This window comes from Haliaeetus leucocephalus, unplaced genomic scaffold (assembly GCF_000737465.1).
Source record: "Haliaeetus leucocephalus isolate CR32 unplaced genomic scaffold, Haliaeetus_leucocephalus-4.0 Scaffold173, whole genome shotgun sequence".
NCBI classification, from domain to species: Eukaryota; Metazoa; Chordata; class Aves; order Accipitriformes; family Accipitridae; genus Haliaeetus; species Haliaeetus leucocephalus.
Genome location: NW_010972609.1, coordinates 3,905,686 through 3,925,517, shown reverse-complemented (window position 1 = coordinate 3,925,517; position 19,832 = coordinate 3,905,686). Strand labels below are relative to the sequence as shown.

At 36.4% G+C, this 19,832-nt stretch overlaps 1 protein-coding gene across 1 annotated transcript in view; it reads right to left on the bottom strand.

Annotated features, from left to right (window-relative positions):
* LUZP2 (leucine zipper protein 2) overlaps positions 1–19,832 on the bottom strand; it is a 204,193-nt gene that overhangs the window by 80,916 nt on the left and 103,445 nt on the right. The window contains exon 5 of the mRNA XM_010563716.1: positions 17,854–17,916. Within this exon, the coding sequence (XP_010562018.1) occupies positions 17,854–17,916 (63 nt within the window). The remainder of the gene's footprint in view (positions 1–17,853; positions 17,917–19,832) is intronic.

Below are 19,832 nucleotides of genomic sequence, written 5' to 3'. Positions count from 1 at the left end.
TTTCTGTAAGTCGGTTTCTCCTTGCTTTAATCGTTGCAAAAAAATCAGTATCAACCGTCAATACATTATCACTCAAAATTGTATTTAACTCAGTAGTCTGATAAATAGTATTTACAAAATCTCTTTGGCTGCGTTTTCTGTAGCTTACGTGCAGTCTATGCACATTGGCAAGGTACTTTTAGGACTGGAAACATGCTTTATGAGATACAGAGACTTGCCATTTTCTAGATTTATGATCTTTGTTATTTTGCTGGATAGAATGTAGGCATATTAATCATAATAGCAATTATTTCAATATTGATTGAACTAAACCTTCACAGGACCTTTCATGCTAAAAATAGAACCAAAAAAAAAATCTGTGGAGTAAGAAAGAGATAGCTCTTCACTTCTCCCATGTCAACATCAAAGCCACTAAAATATTCAGGGGATGATGAATGTGCATAAGGAATGTTTATGTTCCTGTTTGAGATTATCATGATGCAAAATATTTTGCTGAATGTGCTAACTGATGCATAAAATTACATCAGAATTAATGCCTAGTTGCACTTTCTCTGGATTCCTTCTGGATTCACAGCTAAGGTGGGAAAACACTACATGCTGATGAGTTGGAAAAACATTGCAGAAAGTTTGTGCATCTGGAGAACTTTAACAAACGCTTTAAAAATGTCATCTGGTTGGGACTAAAATGTTACACCTCCCAAAATAAAGAGAGGAAGGCAAATCTCTCCTAAGAAAGACCAGAAAAAAACAGAAGAGAACCAGGAAAACCAGAAGAGACTCAGCCAGACAGTCTATCCGTTGAGGACTGCCTCACTACCTGCAATGTCAGTCATGAGCTGAACACATCCCCTGCCCCCAGACATCAGTTGGCAGTGCTGGCTAACCACAGCAAGTACATGCTGGCAAGATAAGTGATGACAAAGCTATGTATAAAACAATACAAAACTGCAAGACCAGAAGGAGGAAGTAATTAATTTGTCTGTCCGGTGATTTAAGAGGACTATGCACCAGGTCCGTCATTGCTGTGTAGAGCCCTGAATTAATAAACACTGAAATTTTCATGCAGCTGCATGAAATTTATGACTCAGCCAGAGATTTTAACTCTGGGAGCTGGCAAATGCAGCTATAACCATGGAGAACATTGTTGTAGCATTCCCCCAGCATCAAAGGCATCACAATCCTAAAGGGGTCTACTATCTGAATAAAGTACCAGGAAAGGCAGGAAAACAAAATAAATGACAAATACACATTATTTATCCCCACAATACATTAAGAAAACCCATGTGCGCACGCAGAGGCAAAAGGTATGAATGATGCCTCCTCTACAAAGGCAAGGAGAGGTAAATGATGTAGAACAGCCCAGTACCGTTTACTGCTCCCATAAGGGGAAAAGGCTTACACAGAAAAGCAAAAGACAAGTATATCAACTACGTCCTCCATAGGTGCAGATTCTGGAGTGCCATGAAAACAGTGAAATAAGCTAGTAAAAGTCGAGGAAAAAAACAGTAAGAACAAGAACAGTGCAAGAGATCCGTATTTTCTTAAAAGGGATCCAAATAGCTGGTGTAAAGTCAGGTAGCTTAACTGAAATTACTTAACTGAATTAGACTGATTAAATGCCAAGCAAGCGTCGGACAACAGATCTTATTGGGGTCTGCGTTTTTCAACATTGTATAAAATCCAAGTTGCAAACAAGTCACACACAAAAAGCTGCAACCACACAGGTAAATACTTCAAATACATAAATGCATGTTCATCTTGTCCCTCTCTCTCTCTGCTCTCTAGTCCTTCAATCCACAGTATCAAAACCTCGTATGACTAACACGGTGCTTCTGGGCAGGTCTCAGCCTCGCCAGCGCTCCGCAGCTCACCCTTGCCTCACAGACTCACGAAATGAGGGCTGTCGTGTTGCATCTCACTGAGACTGTAGAAGATCTAAGCTTGGCTTCTTTCTTAACGAGTGCAGATCCAATACCCACATAGCCATCTTTTCAAAGGGGTGCTCTAATTCCAACATTTTTGGTATTTTAGTGTCATGGGAGGAAAAGTATAGAAATTTTAATCCCCTCTCTAAAAGTTGTTCTGCTTTGCACGAAATACATAAACATTCAGGACACTTATTCCTACGAGAGTACCCACAAAAATCTGTGCAGGATTAATTTTTCATCTTTTTTTTTTTTTTTATTCAATTGTACTTTGTATTTCAATACCTATTAGATTTTTCCTTTTTATTTCAGTTGAAACTAAGTGTTAATAGGTTTGGACAAGAAAGCAAATTTGACAGTCAGCAGATTTCACATTAATATTTGTCTTGGAAAAGAAAGGATGCAAAAATGTAATTTACCCAATCCGATGATATCAAATAGAATATTGGTCTGTCAGTCATAGGCAGGCAATCTAAGTAATGCATCTGCCCAGCAAATTTAATAACTTTTATGCTCATACTTTTCACAACTATCTTAGAGATCTGGCTCTAGGTCATAGAAGGTGTACTTCTCATGAATGCTTCTTAAAGCTACAGCTGGCTACACATACTATTTAAAAGTGGTATGTTTTTATCTGCAAAATAAATTTCAATATATTCTCAATGCGGCTGGATTTTCAGAGGAGCAATCTTTTAATGAATTTACTGCTCAACAGCTGCATGTCTTGGAATCCATAATTATTTCTCAAAAATCCAAATCCCACATCGATGATAAAGCTGTGTCATTCCAAATTCCCACAAGTTCAGGGCTTATATTCGTAGATTCATAGACTCATATTTCTGGCAAATATGAGTAAATATACTTTGAAATACTAACAGCCAAGACATGACATAATCATGACGTAGACATTAAATATAAATACAATTATTATTACATATATTATATATATTTTATATACCATATATATTATATATAAATATAATTTAACTTAATAAACCAAGCCAGGCAGGTATGTGGTCTATTCCCAATTCTGCTAATTATATTTAACACAACTGATAATATCTCAATTTACTTTGTTTAAGAAGAATTAGTCCTACTGATTGCTCTTTGGAATAATTGATTAATCAGAGAAATAAGGTACTTGGCAAGTAAGGAAATGGGAAAATAAGGCACAGAACAATCAGCATCTTGATTAGGGGCTAGTGAAGAAGAAGAGCCAACCAAGCTATCGTAACCCATGCTGCAGCAAAGGCATCCATCTCGGAGGTGATGCTGATACCACGGCTTAACTAGATAAAAGAATCAGCAAATGCTTGTGTACTTTAGGGATCCTGATTGCAAAGCTCAACAGATGAAACTGAATCGGTCTAACTGTCCAAATACTTCCCTAACTTCTGTTGGGACTTTAAGATGGCTGAATCACCTCTGCTGAGGCCTGAAAGTAGAAGAGTTATATAGCTGCAGATTCGATTAGCTGTTTATTAAAATTAGCAGGTACAAATACTGGTTTTACACTGACACTTGTAAAATAAGAAGCGCCGATTCTGAGATTATTAAACCAAACCACAACCAAAACCAACCAAAAAAAGACAGCGGCATCACAAAATAAATGCATTCATGACCTTAAAAAACTTTCCTTAAGACTTCTACAAAACAAAAAGGCTGCAGCCCTGACAAAAGACACACATTTCTCACTCTAAGCCACCTACCAAACAGCAATAGCCTCTTTCTTTTAGGCAAATGGTCTTGAATTCTCTCCATAAATATGTAATTCTGCTTATAAGCTTGTAAAGACTAACAGTACTTCACGTTAGTGTCGAGTGTCTTGTCTTGCTCCTCCACTCACCTTTGCAAGAAAGAGAGTTACAGCATAAAAACAGAGAACACTATTTTGGAGTCAACCTTAATTGAATGGAACAAACTAATATCACTTAGGCTGCATTAAAAGTATATGTAATCAAACTTCAAAAGAAATCCGAATTAGATCTAGAAATATACCCTCTAAAGCATCACTAACAATAATAGAAGAAAAGCCCCAAAGGTTAGGGCAAAGCTGCATTTTAATTTCCTTCCTTTTAACACTTGCAGGACCACTGCTAGTTACATTAGAAAGATGAGAACGACTAAAAGAAAATCAAACATTTTCCAAAGGAAAAAATGTGGGCTGTTTAACGATTAAAAACAATTAACTTAAAATTACTGATCTCTATGTCATTTATTGAGCTTAGACCACCAAAGCAATTGGGTATTATTTTATAACATTTTTAAAGAACGCAGAGCAACCATGAAATCTGTAGTACATGAAGTGCTACCCAACTGATTGTTTTCTACACTGTACTCGCTCTGTGCGGAGGACGTAAGTTGTAGTAAGCCATGTAGTGCAAATAAGATTACTATGAACTGCACATACACACTTGCATCTTTCAAATGTAAATAAGTTGGGGCTTCACCCAAAAGATAAAAACAGGAGTTGGCAACGGTCACTGGGAATCTGCATCAATGAAAAGAAAAACATTTACAATGCGTTTTGCACCTAAGCAGGCGTTTTGGTGAAATGCAATGCCATAATACTGCTTCTAATTTAGCTGTGCATATTTTAGCAATCAACCTAGATCTGCCTTTGTTTCTTGCAACAATAGAAAGTTCAAGAAATTTTATTTTTAGTCCTTTTGCAGCCACAGAAAAACAGTCACCCTCTGACCCAGAAAAGGATGTGATTATCTATAATTGTGTGAGCCAATTCAGTGAGCCAATTCTTGTGTGTTGTTGAAATGATGCTTAAAGGAGCAGTGTGAAGCTTAAAAAAAAAAAATAAAATTAAAATTCAGATTCTGTAGAGCATACCAAGGAGGCATACTATATATATAGGGGGACTTTGCAGAAGTAGTTCATGAAGAGTACTAAAGTACTGCATCCTTATATCTGTCTCAGCAGTTCTGGGTTTGACTAGTTCTTTACTATGTCATACTTATATTTTTACTAAAAATAATGTGCTCTTCACAATGAATTTCCATGCCACATTTTATCTTCTTGTAAAATTAAAATAAGGTGACAGCATCGTAAAAAAAAGAACAAAAAAATGGATTTCATGACAAGAATTAATTGCTGCCCCATCAGGTATCTTAGTGAATCCCTATGCTGATTCAACAAGAGAGACACCAGTATAGGAAGGAAGCATTGGTAAAGAGCAGGTTACACCTTTTACCCCAAATTAATCAGCATCCATTAAACAGCTACAAGATATGAATTTCATGCCTGGGTGCTAATATTTCCTTGATCTAGTTAGGCCCATTTTTTGGCAAATGAAGGAGAAGATCCTAACTCTCAGGTTCCAGATCTTCACTTCTTTTCTCCTGAGACTTAAGGTTCATCAGCATAAAATCTACAGTTTAAATGCCGAGTGCCTAGCATTGGCCAAACCAAATACACAAGAGCTCACAGTTGTAACGCACAAATGCACAGCAAGAAAAGATTTTTTTTAAAAGCACAAATTATGCTATTGGGAATTCAAGGAGGAAAAAAAAAAGTCCACTAAATTTAATCTGCCTACAGACTCCATGCAGCAGAAAAAATGAGACATTTACAGCATAGCAAGCATTGGATTTAATACAGACAATCCATGGGAATTACCTCAGAAACTTAATGGGATTCATCCACACTCTGTGACTACTGATGCAATGCAGCAGAGAGGCTGACCGACCATCCGTCGACTCTTACTCGTTCATTTAGGCCAAGCTGAAGCCACAGCTAGCCATCAAACAAGGCATCATCACATGTGTCCTGGGAATTTTGTTTTACACGACTCTTACTACTTCTAATATCCAACATTTTTTTGGTCTCCATGTAAATAATTTTAAATGGAAAGCAGTTTCTTAGCAGAAATCGAGAAATTGGGAATTAACAAAAGATAACCCTACCGTCTGCATTTACCCCAACGTGAAAATATCCTTATTTCCATCACAATTTTTTGTACCACCTTACTTTGACCTTTAAAACACAAGTACACAGCCAAAACATATCCAGACAGAAGGAAGTTGTTAATGGCTATTCTATTTCTTACAAAGAGGCTTCAATTTTTTGGTTTCTTATGGTGTCCGGGGATTTTTCTACATCGGAAAAACTCCCCAAATCCCTTTGTTATGGGTCCCAGTGGCACAGCACCAAAGCCATACAGCCGAAGCGTACCATGCCCAGCGTTGCACAGCACATCCCATCGTCTTCCACTGAAACATTATTTTGCTGTGCAAGGAGACCTGTCCCGGTAACCTGCTTCTCAATATGGGCCCTGGCATAAAATCCTTCATGTTTAAAGGTACTTGTTCTTGCAGAATGTCAGCTATCCACTATTAAAATTAAGGATGGATGGCTGATAACATTTTAAGAAAGACTAAATGGATACATTTCCATAAATTAGTACTTGAAACAATTGCTGAGTCTAATTTAGAAAACGTGGATTTTCTATCTCAGTGCTATCCTGAAGTACTTTAAATTTAAGATTAAATTATATCCTTCAGTAAATGAGCAAAACTCCACTGAAATCAACCAAAAAATAACCTTACATAAGGACCAAAAAATATGGCCACAAACAGAATAACCTGAGAGTGACATGGGAAGATATGAAATTTTGATACAAGAAATAAGACCAGCAAGTCAATACCAGAAAGAGAAATGTTTCCTGGGCATATCCAGAGAAACTGAGCCATTACAGTCTTCAGTAAATCAACTGCTAGCATTTTGGTACTTTTAAGCTATTTTTTAACATCACATTATATTCTCATACACACATAAATATGTATCTGAATCTGTATATAAAGAATGTTTTTGATTTAAATATACACACAAATACGTACATACAAATACACGCACAAATACACATGCACACGATGAGGAAGTGGATACCTGACACATACAGGATTAAATTTGTAGTCTGAAATAGAATAACTATTTTACGTCTGAAGGTAATCACAGTACATAAAAGACAGCACAGCTTGTGGATGAACCATACGGGTCTGACATTTTTACTTTTTTTTTTTTAATCCATGAAGACCTTTTCTGAGTTCATGTAGCTATTTGATAAAAAAACTACTCGGACCCTTATTCACAAAAGAAAATTGAGATTAAGACAACACCTTCCAGATTACTTTATGCAGCACATGCTTGATTATATCCTTATAATTTCACTTAAGAAACATTTCCACATCTATTAAACTATGTATATTTTAAACTGTTTACAGGACAGAGATTGTTAAAAAAAGATAAAAATTCAAGCATCATTGTGCTGGTTGGTTTAAAAATTTTCGGTTGTAAAAAACATGAAATCAAGTTCTGAAGAACAGAAGATTCATTCTGTGAGAAGGCTTTTATCAGTAAACTTGACAAATGGGCAAATTTATTGGGACAGATATGGCAAAGCAACTTTGAAGTAGTCTAATGAAAAGTGTATTTTTAAATTATAGCATAGCTCTAAACCCAGCTTTCTTAAGATCAATACAGTACTTAACAACTAAATAAAATCAATGCAACTCACTCAAGTTATTATACCTAAATTTAGTGACAAGTCAATTAATCTATTTAATATTTCCTTCTTCAACAACATCTGCATCTCCAAATATGGCTGGAACAGTGTTCAAAAGGGAGTGTGGGAGAGAAGACTCCAGAACTAAGTCATTTAAAATGTTTCTGGATAACAGAAAATGGGCAATTTGGAGCCAGAATAGCACAATTTCTACATTTAAGACACAGTAGGAGGTTGACTGGACACTGAGGGTGAACTATTTCTTATCACTAGAGTAAAATATAATGAATTGCTGCAGTGATTTTATAGGAAGAGGCCAGTCAAATTTGAGTGTTTTGTTCCCACCGCACTGCATAATCAATGTTTTCACATTTTTAAGGCAAGCAATTCCCTAGCAAGGCTGAGGTAGTCATTAGGAAAAGCGACATGTAGGTATTTGAGTTGAACAAATTTGAACGTCCCTCCTACGCCCACTGAATTTTTTTGCAGTGACAAAAATGTCTGCATTTGAAAATATTCCAGGCTTTCAGGCTGAAATAGATGCAAAGTAGGTGAGAACCAATTCCTTTTGCTGTCAAGAAAAAACAGTTTCATGTGCTTCTACTTCTTTTAGAACAACATGGTGGGGTCACATTACAGCTGAACAGCTTGTACAGACACCTTATCTCAGGTAGTAACGTGACTGACAGCTTCAGAATTTTATGTGAGCCTATTTTCTGGAATAATTCTAACATGAATTTCTATTAAGTATTTTTTGATTGTTATCTTTTTATCCTCTTTGAATATCCATACATAATTGGAATTATCATTCCAAATATTGTATTTGGTTTGATCAAATTACAACTAGAGGATAATGAGTCTCAGGAGAGGACTATAATCTTTATAAAGTCACAGGCTATCAACTCTCAGTTAAAAAATACTTCACCATATAAAGTTGATATCTTGCAGCTACCCCTCTTCTTGATTAAAATCTAAAAGTACAAAACAGCAGCAGTCTAGTTCAATTTAAACCTCTGAATAGCAAACAATATTTAAAAAAAAAAAATTACTTTCTGCTCCCACTGAACTTAGTAAATAAACGTCTGTATTCAACAGTATGATCCTAAAGAAAACATAAACACTCCAAGCCTTCTCCCTTGAGATCAATGGAAGTGGACCATAATATGAACAATTTGGGGTTCACCAGTCTCTTTTCTCTAAATTCTTATTGACTTTCATGGAAATCGAGTTATAACTACGAGAGCCATGTCCCTGCCATCTAATCTAGTAGTCTGAGCTTCAGAGTCTCTGGAGAGCTCTCAGCCCAGGACAGGAGCATTCCAGGTGCAACATAACTTTATCAAGCAACTTCTTAAATTAATAAACCAAGTGTATTTTTATGTCCCATATACCTTTATAAATTCTTATGCTATTAAGTACTGTGTGGTGTTTTCAGAGGCAAATAATATTCTGATACTGACTTTGGATGACTCAGAGCTCCTCAAGGTAATCCCTCTTTCTGATCCTAAGTGACAAACATCAGTAATTGATAGCATTACTTGTAATGAGGAAATCAACAGCTCGCCTTCTCTTTCTTTATGAACCATGGAAATTTGATTATTAAATGCTCTTTTATTATTTCATCTAAGATAAAAATCAGTAGCGTCTACTCGAGATTTTCAAGTATCAATTTACGTTCTCTTTTTTTAACCACATATGGCATTGTTACTTCCTTTTAAGTAGTCTTTCCACTAGGTAATTTTAACATCTTGGTACTAAAAGCAAACTTTTCCACTTGTCTACATAACATGAATAAATAAGATCAATGCTTTTCTTTTCCTGTTTGGCAAAATTTACATTAGCTTCAGGGAAAGTTTTACATCAATTATAAAATTTCATCTACGCTTAAAGTTCTCTGGAGCTTGGCTTTGAGCCACCTTGCCCTGGAGATCTGTAACACTGGAAAACACTGATTTGGATACGATTCACAAAGATTCACAAAACTTTTTGTACAGGTTCAAAGATTAAAGATTTTAATTAGGTTTCATGCTGCCCTGTTGCCTGATGAAGCTGCAACGGATGTCATTGAGAGCTGCGTGTGCAAAGGACAGAATACAACTCTTAAACTTTACTATTCAAGGTAATCTCTTATACTTCATGTTTTGCTGCCTTTTTGAAATAAGATGTAGTGAAAGAACTACTGGGACTTTCTATTCTTAACCCTTAGCTTCAAACATACTTGTTATACTTGCATAAAAATAAAACAAAAGGGATCATCAGGGAACTTTAGCACCTCCCTTACCCAAAGACTTATACAATCTATTCTTTGAAGTATTTATAGATGTTTACCTTAGACACTGCCACATTACGTAGCATCAGTATACAAGAGCACTAATTACCAGTAGCAATTTCCTATGAAAGGAAATGAAGGCACAGACTGGAAATCACTCTTTCTTTTCTCCATGGATGGTATTTTGCTACAAATGACAATTGAAAAAGACTAAGCTTCAGGGATAAAAAGCCTATTACACAGATTTGAGACTAGATGAGTAAGAAAAATAAAGAATTCAGACCCATTTTGGAATTTTGGACTTAATGAAGGAGGATGTCAGAAATAAGAATTTAATAAAGTGTCCTGAGCAGCATGGGAAAACTGAGTAAAAACATCAGAATGACTTCAGCAAGATTACAAAAGAACACTGTTATGATTTTCAACACTGCATTTAATTGAAAAGCTGACGGGCAAAATCCAAGCAGACAGTTTTCTAGATGTTGAAAACTTTAGAACAGGGTGAAAAGAGAGTCCTAATAGGTATGCATTTAATTTTTAATCTTCTTATTTGTTAAGGATACATTTTACCTAAACATTCCTATTTAAACATCCCCTTCACATTCTAGTAGTTCATGGCTGTGAATCCTTAAACACTGGATCTGGATGTAAAGAATGAATGAAGAATGCAAAAACATGGCAGTCCCTAGCAGAGGGAGGTCCAGATGTAGCAGATCCATTATATTCCCTTAACTGATGCTCTGATTCTGATTGTCACTGAACAGCAACTGAGAAAACGTGTCCTACGCTATTCGGTCTACAAGGTCAGGAAAACAAAACTTTTAAAAACAAAAGCTTATGCTAACATTCTGTGCTGGTTTTGGCTGGGACAGAGTAAATTGTCTTCAAAGTAGCTGGTATGGGGCTATGTTTTGGATTTGTGCTGAAAACAGTGCTGATATAACACAGGGATGTTTTCGTTACTGCTGAGCAGTGCTTACGCAGAGCTGAGGCCTTTTCTGCTTCTCCCCCCACCCCACCAGCGAGCAGGCTGGGGGGGCACAAGGATTTGGGAGGGGACACAGCTGGGACAGCTGACCCCGACTGACCCAAGGGATATTCCAGACCATAGGACGTCATGCTCAGCATATAAAGCTAGGGGAAGAAGGAGGAATGGGGGGACGCTTGGAGTGATGGCGTTTGTCTTCCCAAGTAATGGTTCAGTGTGAGGGAGCCCTGCTGTCCTGGAGATGGCTGAACACCGGCCTGCCCATGGGAAGTGGGGAACGAATTCCTTGGTTTGCTTCGCTTGCATGCACGGCTTTTATTTTACCTATTAAACTGTCTTTATCTCAGCCCACGAGTTTTCTCCCTTTTACCCTTCCCATTCTCTCCCCCATCCCACTGCGGGGACAGTGAGCGAGCAGCTGCGTGGGGCTGAGTTGCCGCCTGGAGTTGAACCACCACACATTCACTGCAGTTGCTACTGTATCACTATAAACACATCTCACTGACGATCTTGATGCAGTAGGATTTGTTTTCTGTATGATCTCATATGCTGTTCCATAAGAGCCGCTGTCAACTGATTAAACTGTATTTCCACCTTTTCCTTATCATATTCATTAAAGAAAATCATAGAACAATTTTAAGCAAATTATTTTTTAAAATTGGACTTTATTTCATTTCAAAAGAAGGTGTAATCAATCAAGAAACAATACTGAATTCAAAGCCTTTCAGCAGAAGACGGTATCTGAAGCTGCTCCTGTACTCCTCCTGCTCATTCACCCTTGCCTGGGCAGTGCCCCTGCCTCTGACACTTGTAGATGTTTTCCAAATTGTAGAACCGATGCAGTACCCAAAGAGGAAACATGACTTTACCCACTTTTTTTCTCAGAGGGACAGGCCTTTAAACTTTGGGGAAAAAAAAGTTAGTTTTCTCCGCAGCGTATGGAGAGTAAAGAACTACAATGCCCTTCTTTGTAGAATAGTATGAGCACACAGTCTCAAAGCCCTAAAATTTCATTTCTGCTTCACTAAGGGAGGTTTCTTGGGTTTTTCCCACATCATAATTCAATGCAGTTCAACTGAATTCACCCTGCAGGGCATGAAATTCCCAATAGATCAGGTGAGACTTTAAACTGCTGTGACTTTACCTTTTATTAGTCCAGCTAAGCACAGAGGGATTGGAGAAAATTCTGTTTTAGGATGATTTACTCAACACTAAAGGTATAACCACAATTTATACATGAATAGAGCAAAAGTATTGTTTACATGGTAGTTATTTAAAACTGCTTCTCAGCAAAAAGAACACATATTACTGAGGGCTGCAGGCAAATTCATTTTTCCACTCCTGGTTTACTTTGTATGGCCTGTACTACTATACATCTTTTACGTAATTCATGTTTTACAAAGTTGTGCCACAGCCTAAGCAGCAAAGAAATACATTGCCTGATATAAACGACTGGATCAACTTTATAAATACATGGGATAGCTGCAAATCTGTAAAGATATTAACGTACCTTAATGTAGGTATACACAGAGATATTGTAAAACACTTTGCCCAAAGATAATATGACAAGCTAGACAGTCATTTCTTATCCAATCAAATGTAATTAAATCATTTAAATAAAAGCAAACCTTTTTTTATACGCACTTCTAAGTCTAATGTGAGGCAACTATAGTGTTTGTGTGACAAAGTTAAATAACATTTCACTACCTTTCCGTAGAGAATATACATAATTTATTAACTCTTAGGGAAAGTTTCTGACTCCTTTATCTCAAGAAAATCTTATATAATCATACCTCAGTTGGGACGCTTACCTTTAACTGAAGATGGCTTTTACAGTTATACCAGTAGGAAATGAATGACAAGCTAACAAAATGCACAACACACATCAATGCAGAAAAGTCATTCATTTAAGAAATTAATCCATGACGTATACGCATACACAGAGTTGCACCCAAAACGATCGGTTCTGAATGCCAAGTAGCAATTGTTAAGACCCATGATTTTTCTCGTATAAACAAGGGTTAACACAGCATCCTGCTTTAGCTTCATTTTTAGACCAGTTTTGGCATAAATTTCCAGAAATGATATGTGACTGACATGATAGAAGTGAACTGCTCACTTTGTAATAGGCCATCTCCTAAAGCGAAAATTTTCAAAGTATTTTCTATATATATTCTATTTTACTCTACATTTTTGCCAAGTTTCTTAGCTCCACCAGTGCTCTTGAATTTCCAATCTTCCTGATTTCTTTGTCAATAATAGAAACTTCTCAAAATAAGAGCTTATCTGTTTACACGTCAATCCTTTATTAGACTACATTAACACAATCCACACGATGTTACAGCTGGAAATCTGACACATTTTTTCTGGTGTTGCAGGAAGCACTTAGAGACCTCTAAAAAAAGATGGTATTTTTAGACACATAATCCCTATGCACTCTCTCTGGTCCTTTTTTTCCTCCACAGCAGGGACTATTATTGCCTTTCTGTACAATGTCCTCTCCTCATATGGTACATCACAGCTGCTGCATTCAGTTGGAAAGCTGTTGTTGTCTATTCCCATCTCTGAATTGCAAAGTTGAATGGGAGCAGGGCACACCCTGAAAGAACAGAACTAAATAGGGAATTATTTTTACAGTCATGGAAGAGCCTGATGTTGCAAAATTCACAATTTGCTGATAGAAACTGAGGCCGAATGTGGTATGTGAAAGGACAAAAGTAGGTATGAAAGGAATTCCATTTTCATTATCTATCTCTATATATCTGTATGCAGATAACACTTCAAAAAATACATATAAAATGCTATCAATTATTTAAATATATAGTATATCCAATCTTACAAGCAAGATTTTTAAAAGCATACTGTATATCCAGTGATTGGAGGGAGGACCTAGATAACGTAATGTTTCCTCAAAATCATACCATTTCAATTCAGTCAAATCTTTGTCAAAATATGAAGACCCTATTGAAACCCTCAAAAACAATTACTGAAATTCAGAAAAACTGATATTAGTGGACTTCCTTTCAGAGAACTGGCAAACATAGCATAGAACTTTAATAGAAAGCTGTTAGGTAGGTATAGCTATTGGTTCCTTTTCCACACAGTAGCTGATGCACAGAAGGACTAAGCAATGCTCTCAAATTGAATTTCTCTCAAGGCAAGTTTAGTTGACTGAGCCAAGAACACAATGCTGGAGCTTCTGATTTGCAGGGCATGCTAGGACCGTATCGCTTCTTTAATCACAAGTACTATTCTGTGTTTCCTTCTAAAATAAGTGCAAAATAAGCAGTGCCCACTATATTCTCCTACAGCTCTTGGAACTTCTTGCAAGTTGACAACATAAAAAAATGGAAATATTTCAGATAAATTGATTAAATTAGAAACAAACAAAAAGTAGATCACTTGTGCAGACTTTTCCAGCTTTTATCTATAGGAATGCGTTTGGATAGGGTAGTAATAAAAGAGTGGCAGATACATCACCTGAATGCAAGCACTGTCAAGTACTTGCATCAAACTTTTTCCTGCCTTTTTTTTTTTCCCTACATATCATTTCTGCTCTTAAACATATAGATGTGCAAAACCCTTGTAACTTGGGGAGGGGGGCATTTGGGTGGGGGTGGAGGAAAGAGGCCTTTATCACTTCTCATGCAATTTTGAAAACCTAGAAGACCAAATCTTTATTGCATTTTTTCTACACCTCATTTCCTTCTTTGCTGCACATGATATTAAGTCTCTTTCCCTTCGTTATGCCTTTGTTACTATACTTCTTCCGGAAGATTTAATCCTTTTATTCCCACATAAAGTTTGAAACATTTGTAGAAAGCACTGGAAGGTTCTGTAGTTCCATTTAGAGCATCTAGACATTAATTCACTATTTCCCTAGAGAAGAATGTGGCCTTTTTCTTCTCCTCACTAAAACTTCCCCCTTCCCCCCTTTTTATGACCTAAAAGAGACAAGTAATACAAATCAGACAGATCTTTTTAAATAATCCCAGGAATGATAGTTAAACCCTATGTAATTTGGATATATAGAGGAAGAAGGAGAAGCAGGTGAGCTAGGCTAGAACGCACATCACTAAAGGCCTCAGGAAACTGGAAATTTGTTTTTTGTTTTAGCTGCTTGATGTGTTCTATTTCCCATCTAAACCAATATCTCTAGTTTAATCATAGCCTTACCTCTAAGGGTAATTATCATTTTTCAATATTCTGTTTCTTTTTTGCATTTTGAGAAGCCTCGAGCACAAATGCCCCAAACAACATCTATACAGGACTCTAGAAACTGTGCGCTCAGTGACTCACAAAACCCCTATCCATCTTCTCTGCTGTTTTGTAGTCAAAGTACTTCCTTAAAAACTTGACAAAATCACAACCAGGTGTGGCAGGATAGTGGAGATACATATCAAAAGTACTCCTGAAATATTTATGAAATTATAAATGTCAGCCACTCAGTTTACCTTTTTACTTTTATAAGCAAAATTTGATACTTTTATATATTAAAAAAGCTCATACTTCATTTTTTTTTATACTTTCATACTTTTCCCCTGGGATTTGCCAAGATACTAAAGAGAAATCTTTTTCATTCTTCATATAGCATAGACACCCTAACCAGACAGAAGCTTCATTTAGCACCAGACATTTGTTATGCGACTGAAAGAAGCTACACAGTAAATGACTGCAGCCAGCACTGCAGACCCCAAGACAAGACATTATTCTGGTTTGTTCTCAAGGGTTTCCTTGGGCTGAGTTCAAGAGAAACTAATGGCAGACTGTTTGCAACTGCTAACAAAGTGCAATAACAGGTACTACTGTGGCAGGACAGCAAAACACACATAAATCCAGCACACAGACATTCAATCTCATGAAAGAGTACTACGTATAAATAAGGCAAATAGTAACAAATTCTGAAAGGAACAGTCAAATGACCAAAAAACATACACACTGCCTAGAAGCTGTTGAAAAATGCTGTATTAGAAGCCCCTAAAACCTTGAATGACTCTGTAAAGCTAAGAAGGCTACACAGGGAACAACTCAGAATTTAGAAAAGCTCGCTAAGGGAGGAGAATAGGAAAGGACATAAAAAAAATTAAACATAAACAGTGTAGTAAGAGGGAATTTGACAGTGTAAGAAGTTGTGGAGGTATATGATATCAAAAAAAGATTCAAAGAAATTAATGGACAGTAGGTTCATAAACATATGCTACAGGGAATACACAGGGATACATCTTCCAACATCGCAAACCCAGTGATTGCAGATGCTGTGGGAAGGGAGGCAGGCTCACTCGCTCTGCCCTAACAGCGTTTGCTATTGCCATTGTCGCAGACGAGATCCTGAGATTGATCGACCATTGAGCATTTCTTGTGGTCTTGCCATTCAAAAGATGGGAGGAGTCACATTACTGTGCCACACCCAGAGTGCTATCCGTTACATCATGGTGACTGGGATTTGCCACCGGCGTGAATTTATTCATGATGTACCTTCACTGATCTCAGCTTCCCCAGAAATCCATCTGACTTCCCTTCTTTATTTTTTTATTTTTTTGCCATAAAAGGAAGAGAGAAACACAGATTTAAAATGTGCATGAAGTGGTACGTCTCTGTGTACCCAAGTCAACACACCTATGTGTTGAATCAAAGGAATGTTCAGCCTTCTTAATTGCTCCTTCATTTTAGGTAGTGAGGGAGATGTTTAGTCACTCTGCGGAGTGACATGCAATTGGAAACATAAAATTGTAGCTATGCAAATTAGACATTTCTCTGAAAGGACCTGTGATAGGCCTAAAACACTTGCAACATCAGGACATCCAGTTTACCCAGTCAGCTCTTGCAACTTCAGACAGGAGAGTATCAGGAAACAAAATGTTGCTGAATCACTCCATCTTTAAATTGAGAAACAAATACTTCTGATGCCAAAAAGAAAGATTCCTTTCAAAGCAGATTTTCTAAAATGTGCTGTAAATACACTAAATATTACAGAAGTCTACTGACCTACCTAAGAAAATCATTAACAGTCAGACGGTTTGCATGTTGACTAATGATGTATTTACTTGTGTGCAATAGGAGACAGGATTTTTTTATGGCTGGTCAATAGGATCGGACTGAGATATTAGAATTAATTGCAAAGCATCCAATGATCACAGGTGGGAAAAGAAAGCAAGGCGGTTGTGACTGTAGATGAAGACAACTGAGAACGTGGCTTAAATAACATGAGCAACTGAAATAGACAATATTTCCTTTGCAAGTTAAAAAGTAATGTGTGCTTTTTTCAGATTGACCTTATATATATACACACACTCTCATAGACAAAAGACATCAGACAGCTCTTTAAATAAGTGCTTTAAGGAGATCAAGTTTTCATAAACATAAACCTCAGAACAGTTTAGAAGAGCAAAATGTAAGAATTGAAGAGAACAGAACAGATAAAGACAAGAAGCCTGGTTGGTAAGAGAACAAGAGATCATCTGAATAAGATACTTTCAAGTGCAAAGTTCTTTGCAAAATGATGCAAGGGAAAGGGAAACTGTATTCTGATTTAGACAAACTGGGGAGAAAAAGATAAGGAGGAAAAAAAATATGACACTGGTCAAATGTTTTAAGTTTCTGTTCCAAGATCAAATTTCACAATAAATACAGTTTAATATTAAGAAAAAATAAATAAAACATGTTTTATGTTTTCTGGGGGATCAATCTGGTATTAATTTTCATAACACATAAAGCTTAAAAAAAAACATTTTAGGAATGTGGGAGTTTTAAATTTTATTAAGAATCTCGATTCTGAGATTGTATTTCCTTTCTCCTCCTCTTGCTGTTTATTTTTAAAGCAGTTAATAACACTGTGGATCAAGTTTCACTGTGGATCAATAATCTATAGAACTGAATTAAGCATTCCTTTCTGAAAAAACACAACTCATAAGTACAGCAAAAGTTACAGAGGTGTACTATGGACCTATGCACCAGTAGCAAGGAGTCAACAGTTGCGTTCAATAAAACACTATTTCTACATGCACACCATGATTTTTTGGTTAGCTTTTGTGTTTAGGGTATTTCACTGAAGCTTTATGTTTCTACTACAACAACATGTGTTTTAAATATGAAGCAAAACCACAATCTCTTTCAGTGTAACCTCTGAATGGAGATGACAATCAAATGTTCGTCCTACCTCATTTTGGAGGTCACGGATCATTTTGCTCTTCCTTTCCATTTCAGTCTTCAAAAAGTTAATCTACAAGTTTGAAGAAATGTGGAGTGTGAGTTGTTGAAATGTACCTAAACATCAGTTCAACTATTAATTATTTTTCTACTCTACTGACAGCTTTGAAAAAAAAAAAAAACAACAACAAACAAAAAAACCAAAACACAAAACCAAACAAAAAACTGTTTATATACCAAATTGGTATAGGCCACAGTTAGGTATTTGCTGAATCTACAAACATTTAGCATGATATTTACTAGAAAACTTATAATCAAGAGAAGAAAATTGCTGTACGTAAATAGGCCTACTTTGCTTTTGCACCAGTAGATACAGTGTTTACTTTTGGTAATGAAGCCCAATCTGATCTTCAGAGAACTAAGAATTTTTACAACATTATTAACTGATTTTATGATCTAAAACTTTTTATACCCTCTAAGGACACAGCATCTATCACAGCAGGTTTCTAACACAGTTATTTGGTTTGAATGCTACAATACTGGTCCTAATGAGATTATTCCACAGAATCAAGGGGTTTAAGTGTATTATACGTGAAAGCATTCAAATCTGGTCTTTAGTTCCCACTTAATTCAATAATTTGGCTTGGAAAGTAGAAATTCCAACCTTAGTTTTGAGACTGAATTTAATCAAACACAGTTTAAAAGACTGTTTTTATACATCAGTCTAAATTTCTCTCAGGATTGAGCTTTCCTGCTGGCTTATAGAACATAATGGGAGAAAGAAGGATGTAATTGTAACAAAAAGGATTAAAAGAACACATTCATTTCACTTTGAAGAAGGATGCTCTTGGATACCTTCATTAGCAAAATATTCGTCCCTATATACCCACTGCCTCATGCCGCATTCTCTCCCTTGATACAGAAGTCTACCTACGTTCATGGGAAACTACCATTGTTCTGACATTGCAGCAGACTTAAGAAAAACAAAACCTCTGTAAGAAAAGAGATTTAAATTATAGGGATGTTGACCTAGAGATTAATGGTTTGGATGTCATGCAGATAAAAAATGATAGTGAATCTCCATGATATGACAGCTGTTCTTAGAATCATGTCCACACCCAAGTAGACAGATGTCAGTGATTTAAAAACCATCACCAGACCTGACATCACTCTCATCTGTGTCAAAAGAGAAGTCAGTGAACACGATGATCACTCAGGAGAGAAAAGTTGGTAAGGGGTCCATGAGACTAGTGCCACCTGACACGCATAAATTGAACTTCTTTTGCAAACCCTTCCAAAACTTTGTCTAAGTGGTTTGGTTATGGAAACACTAACTCCACATCCAGCTACCGCTGAGGGCGATGTTTTAACAGAAGATGAATATATTCAGCACTTGCCCAGGAATCACGTCTACAAATACTGAAGTTTAGTCCATATATACTGTATAATACATATGAAGATTTTGCACAACAAAAAATAAAGGTCACAATCAAAATATGAGCTCAAGATTAATAGGAAAAAACATAAAATAACTATTCCCGTGGTGGGTTTTGGTTCTTCAGCTGTTCAAAAGATTTGCCAGCTACCATTAAATACTGACAAAAATCACATACCGACCTCCGTTAAAGAGTGTTCCCTTTCTTAGTCTTAACTCTCAAGGGAATATTAATATTCCTTCAAAGCACTTCACTTCTAAATCTGAATATACATGAAATAATTAAAGAGATATGATACCAAAATTATTATCTGTGTGCTCTCTATACATAGCTTGTAAGTATCAGCTTGGATCTTCTAGGGGAGAGATATTTAAGACACCACAGTACTGTTCATTTAACCAGCAATCTATGTTAGTTAAACCAGTAATTTTTGTTAATTAGTATTCACATACACATGCATCTGATATCACTGATGTGGACATCTTAAATAGTGCAAACTTACTGTTTTAGCTTATCTGAATAATTAAAACAAATTTTTTTTTACATGCCTTTC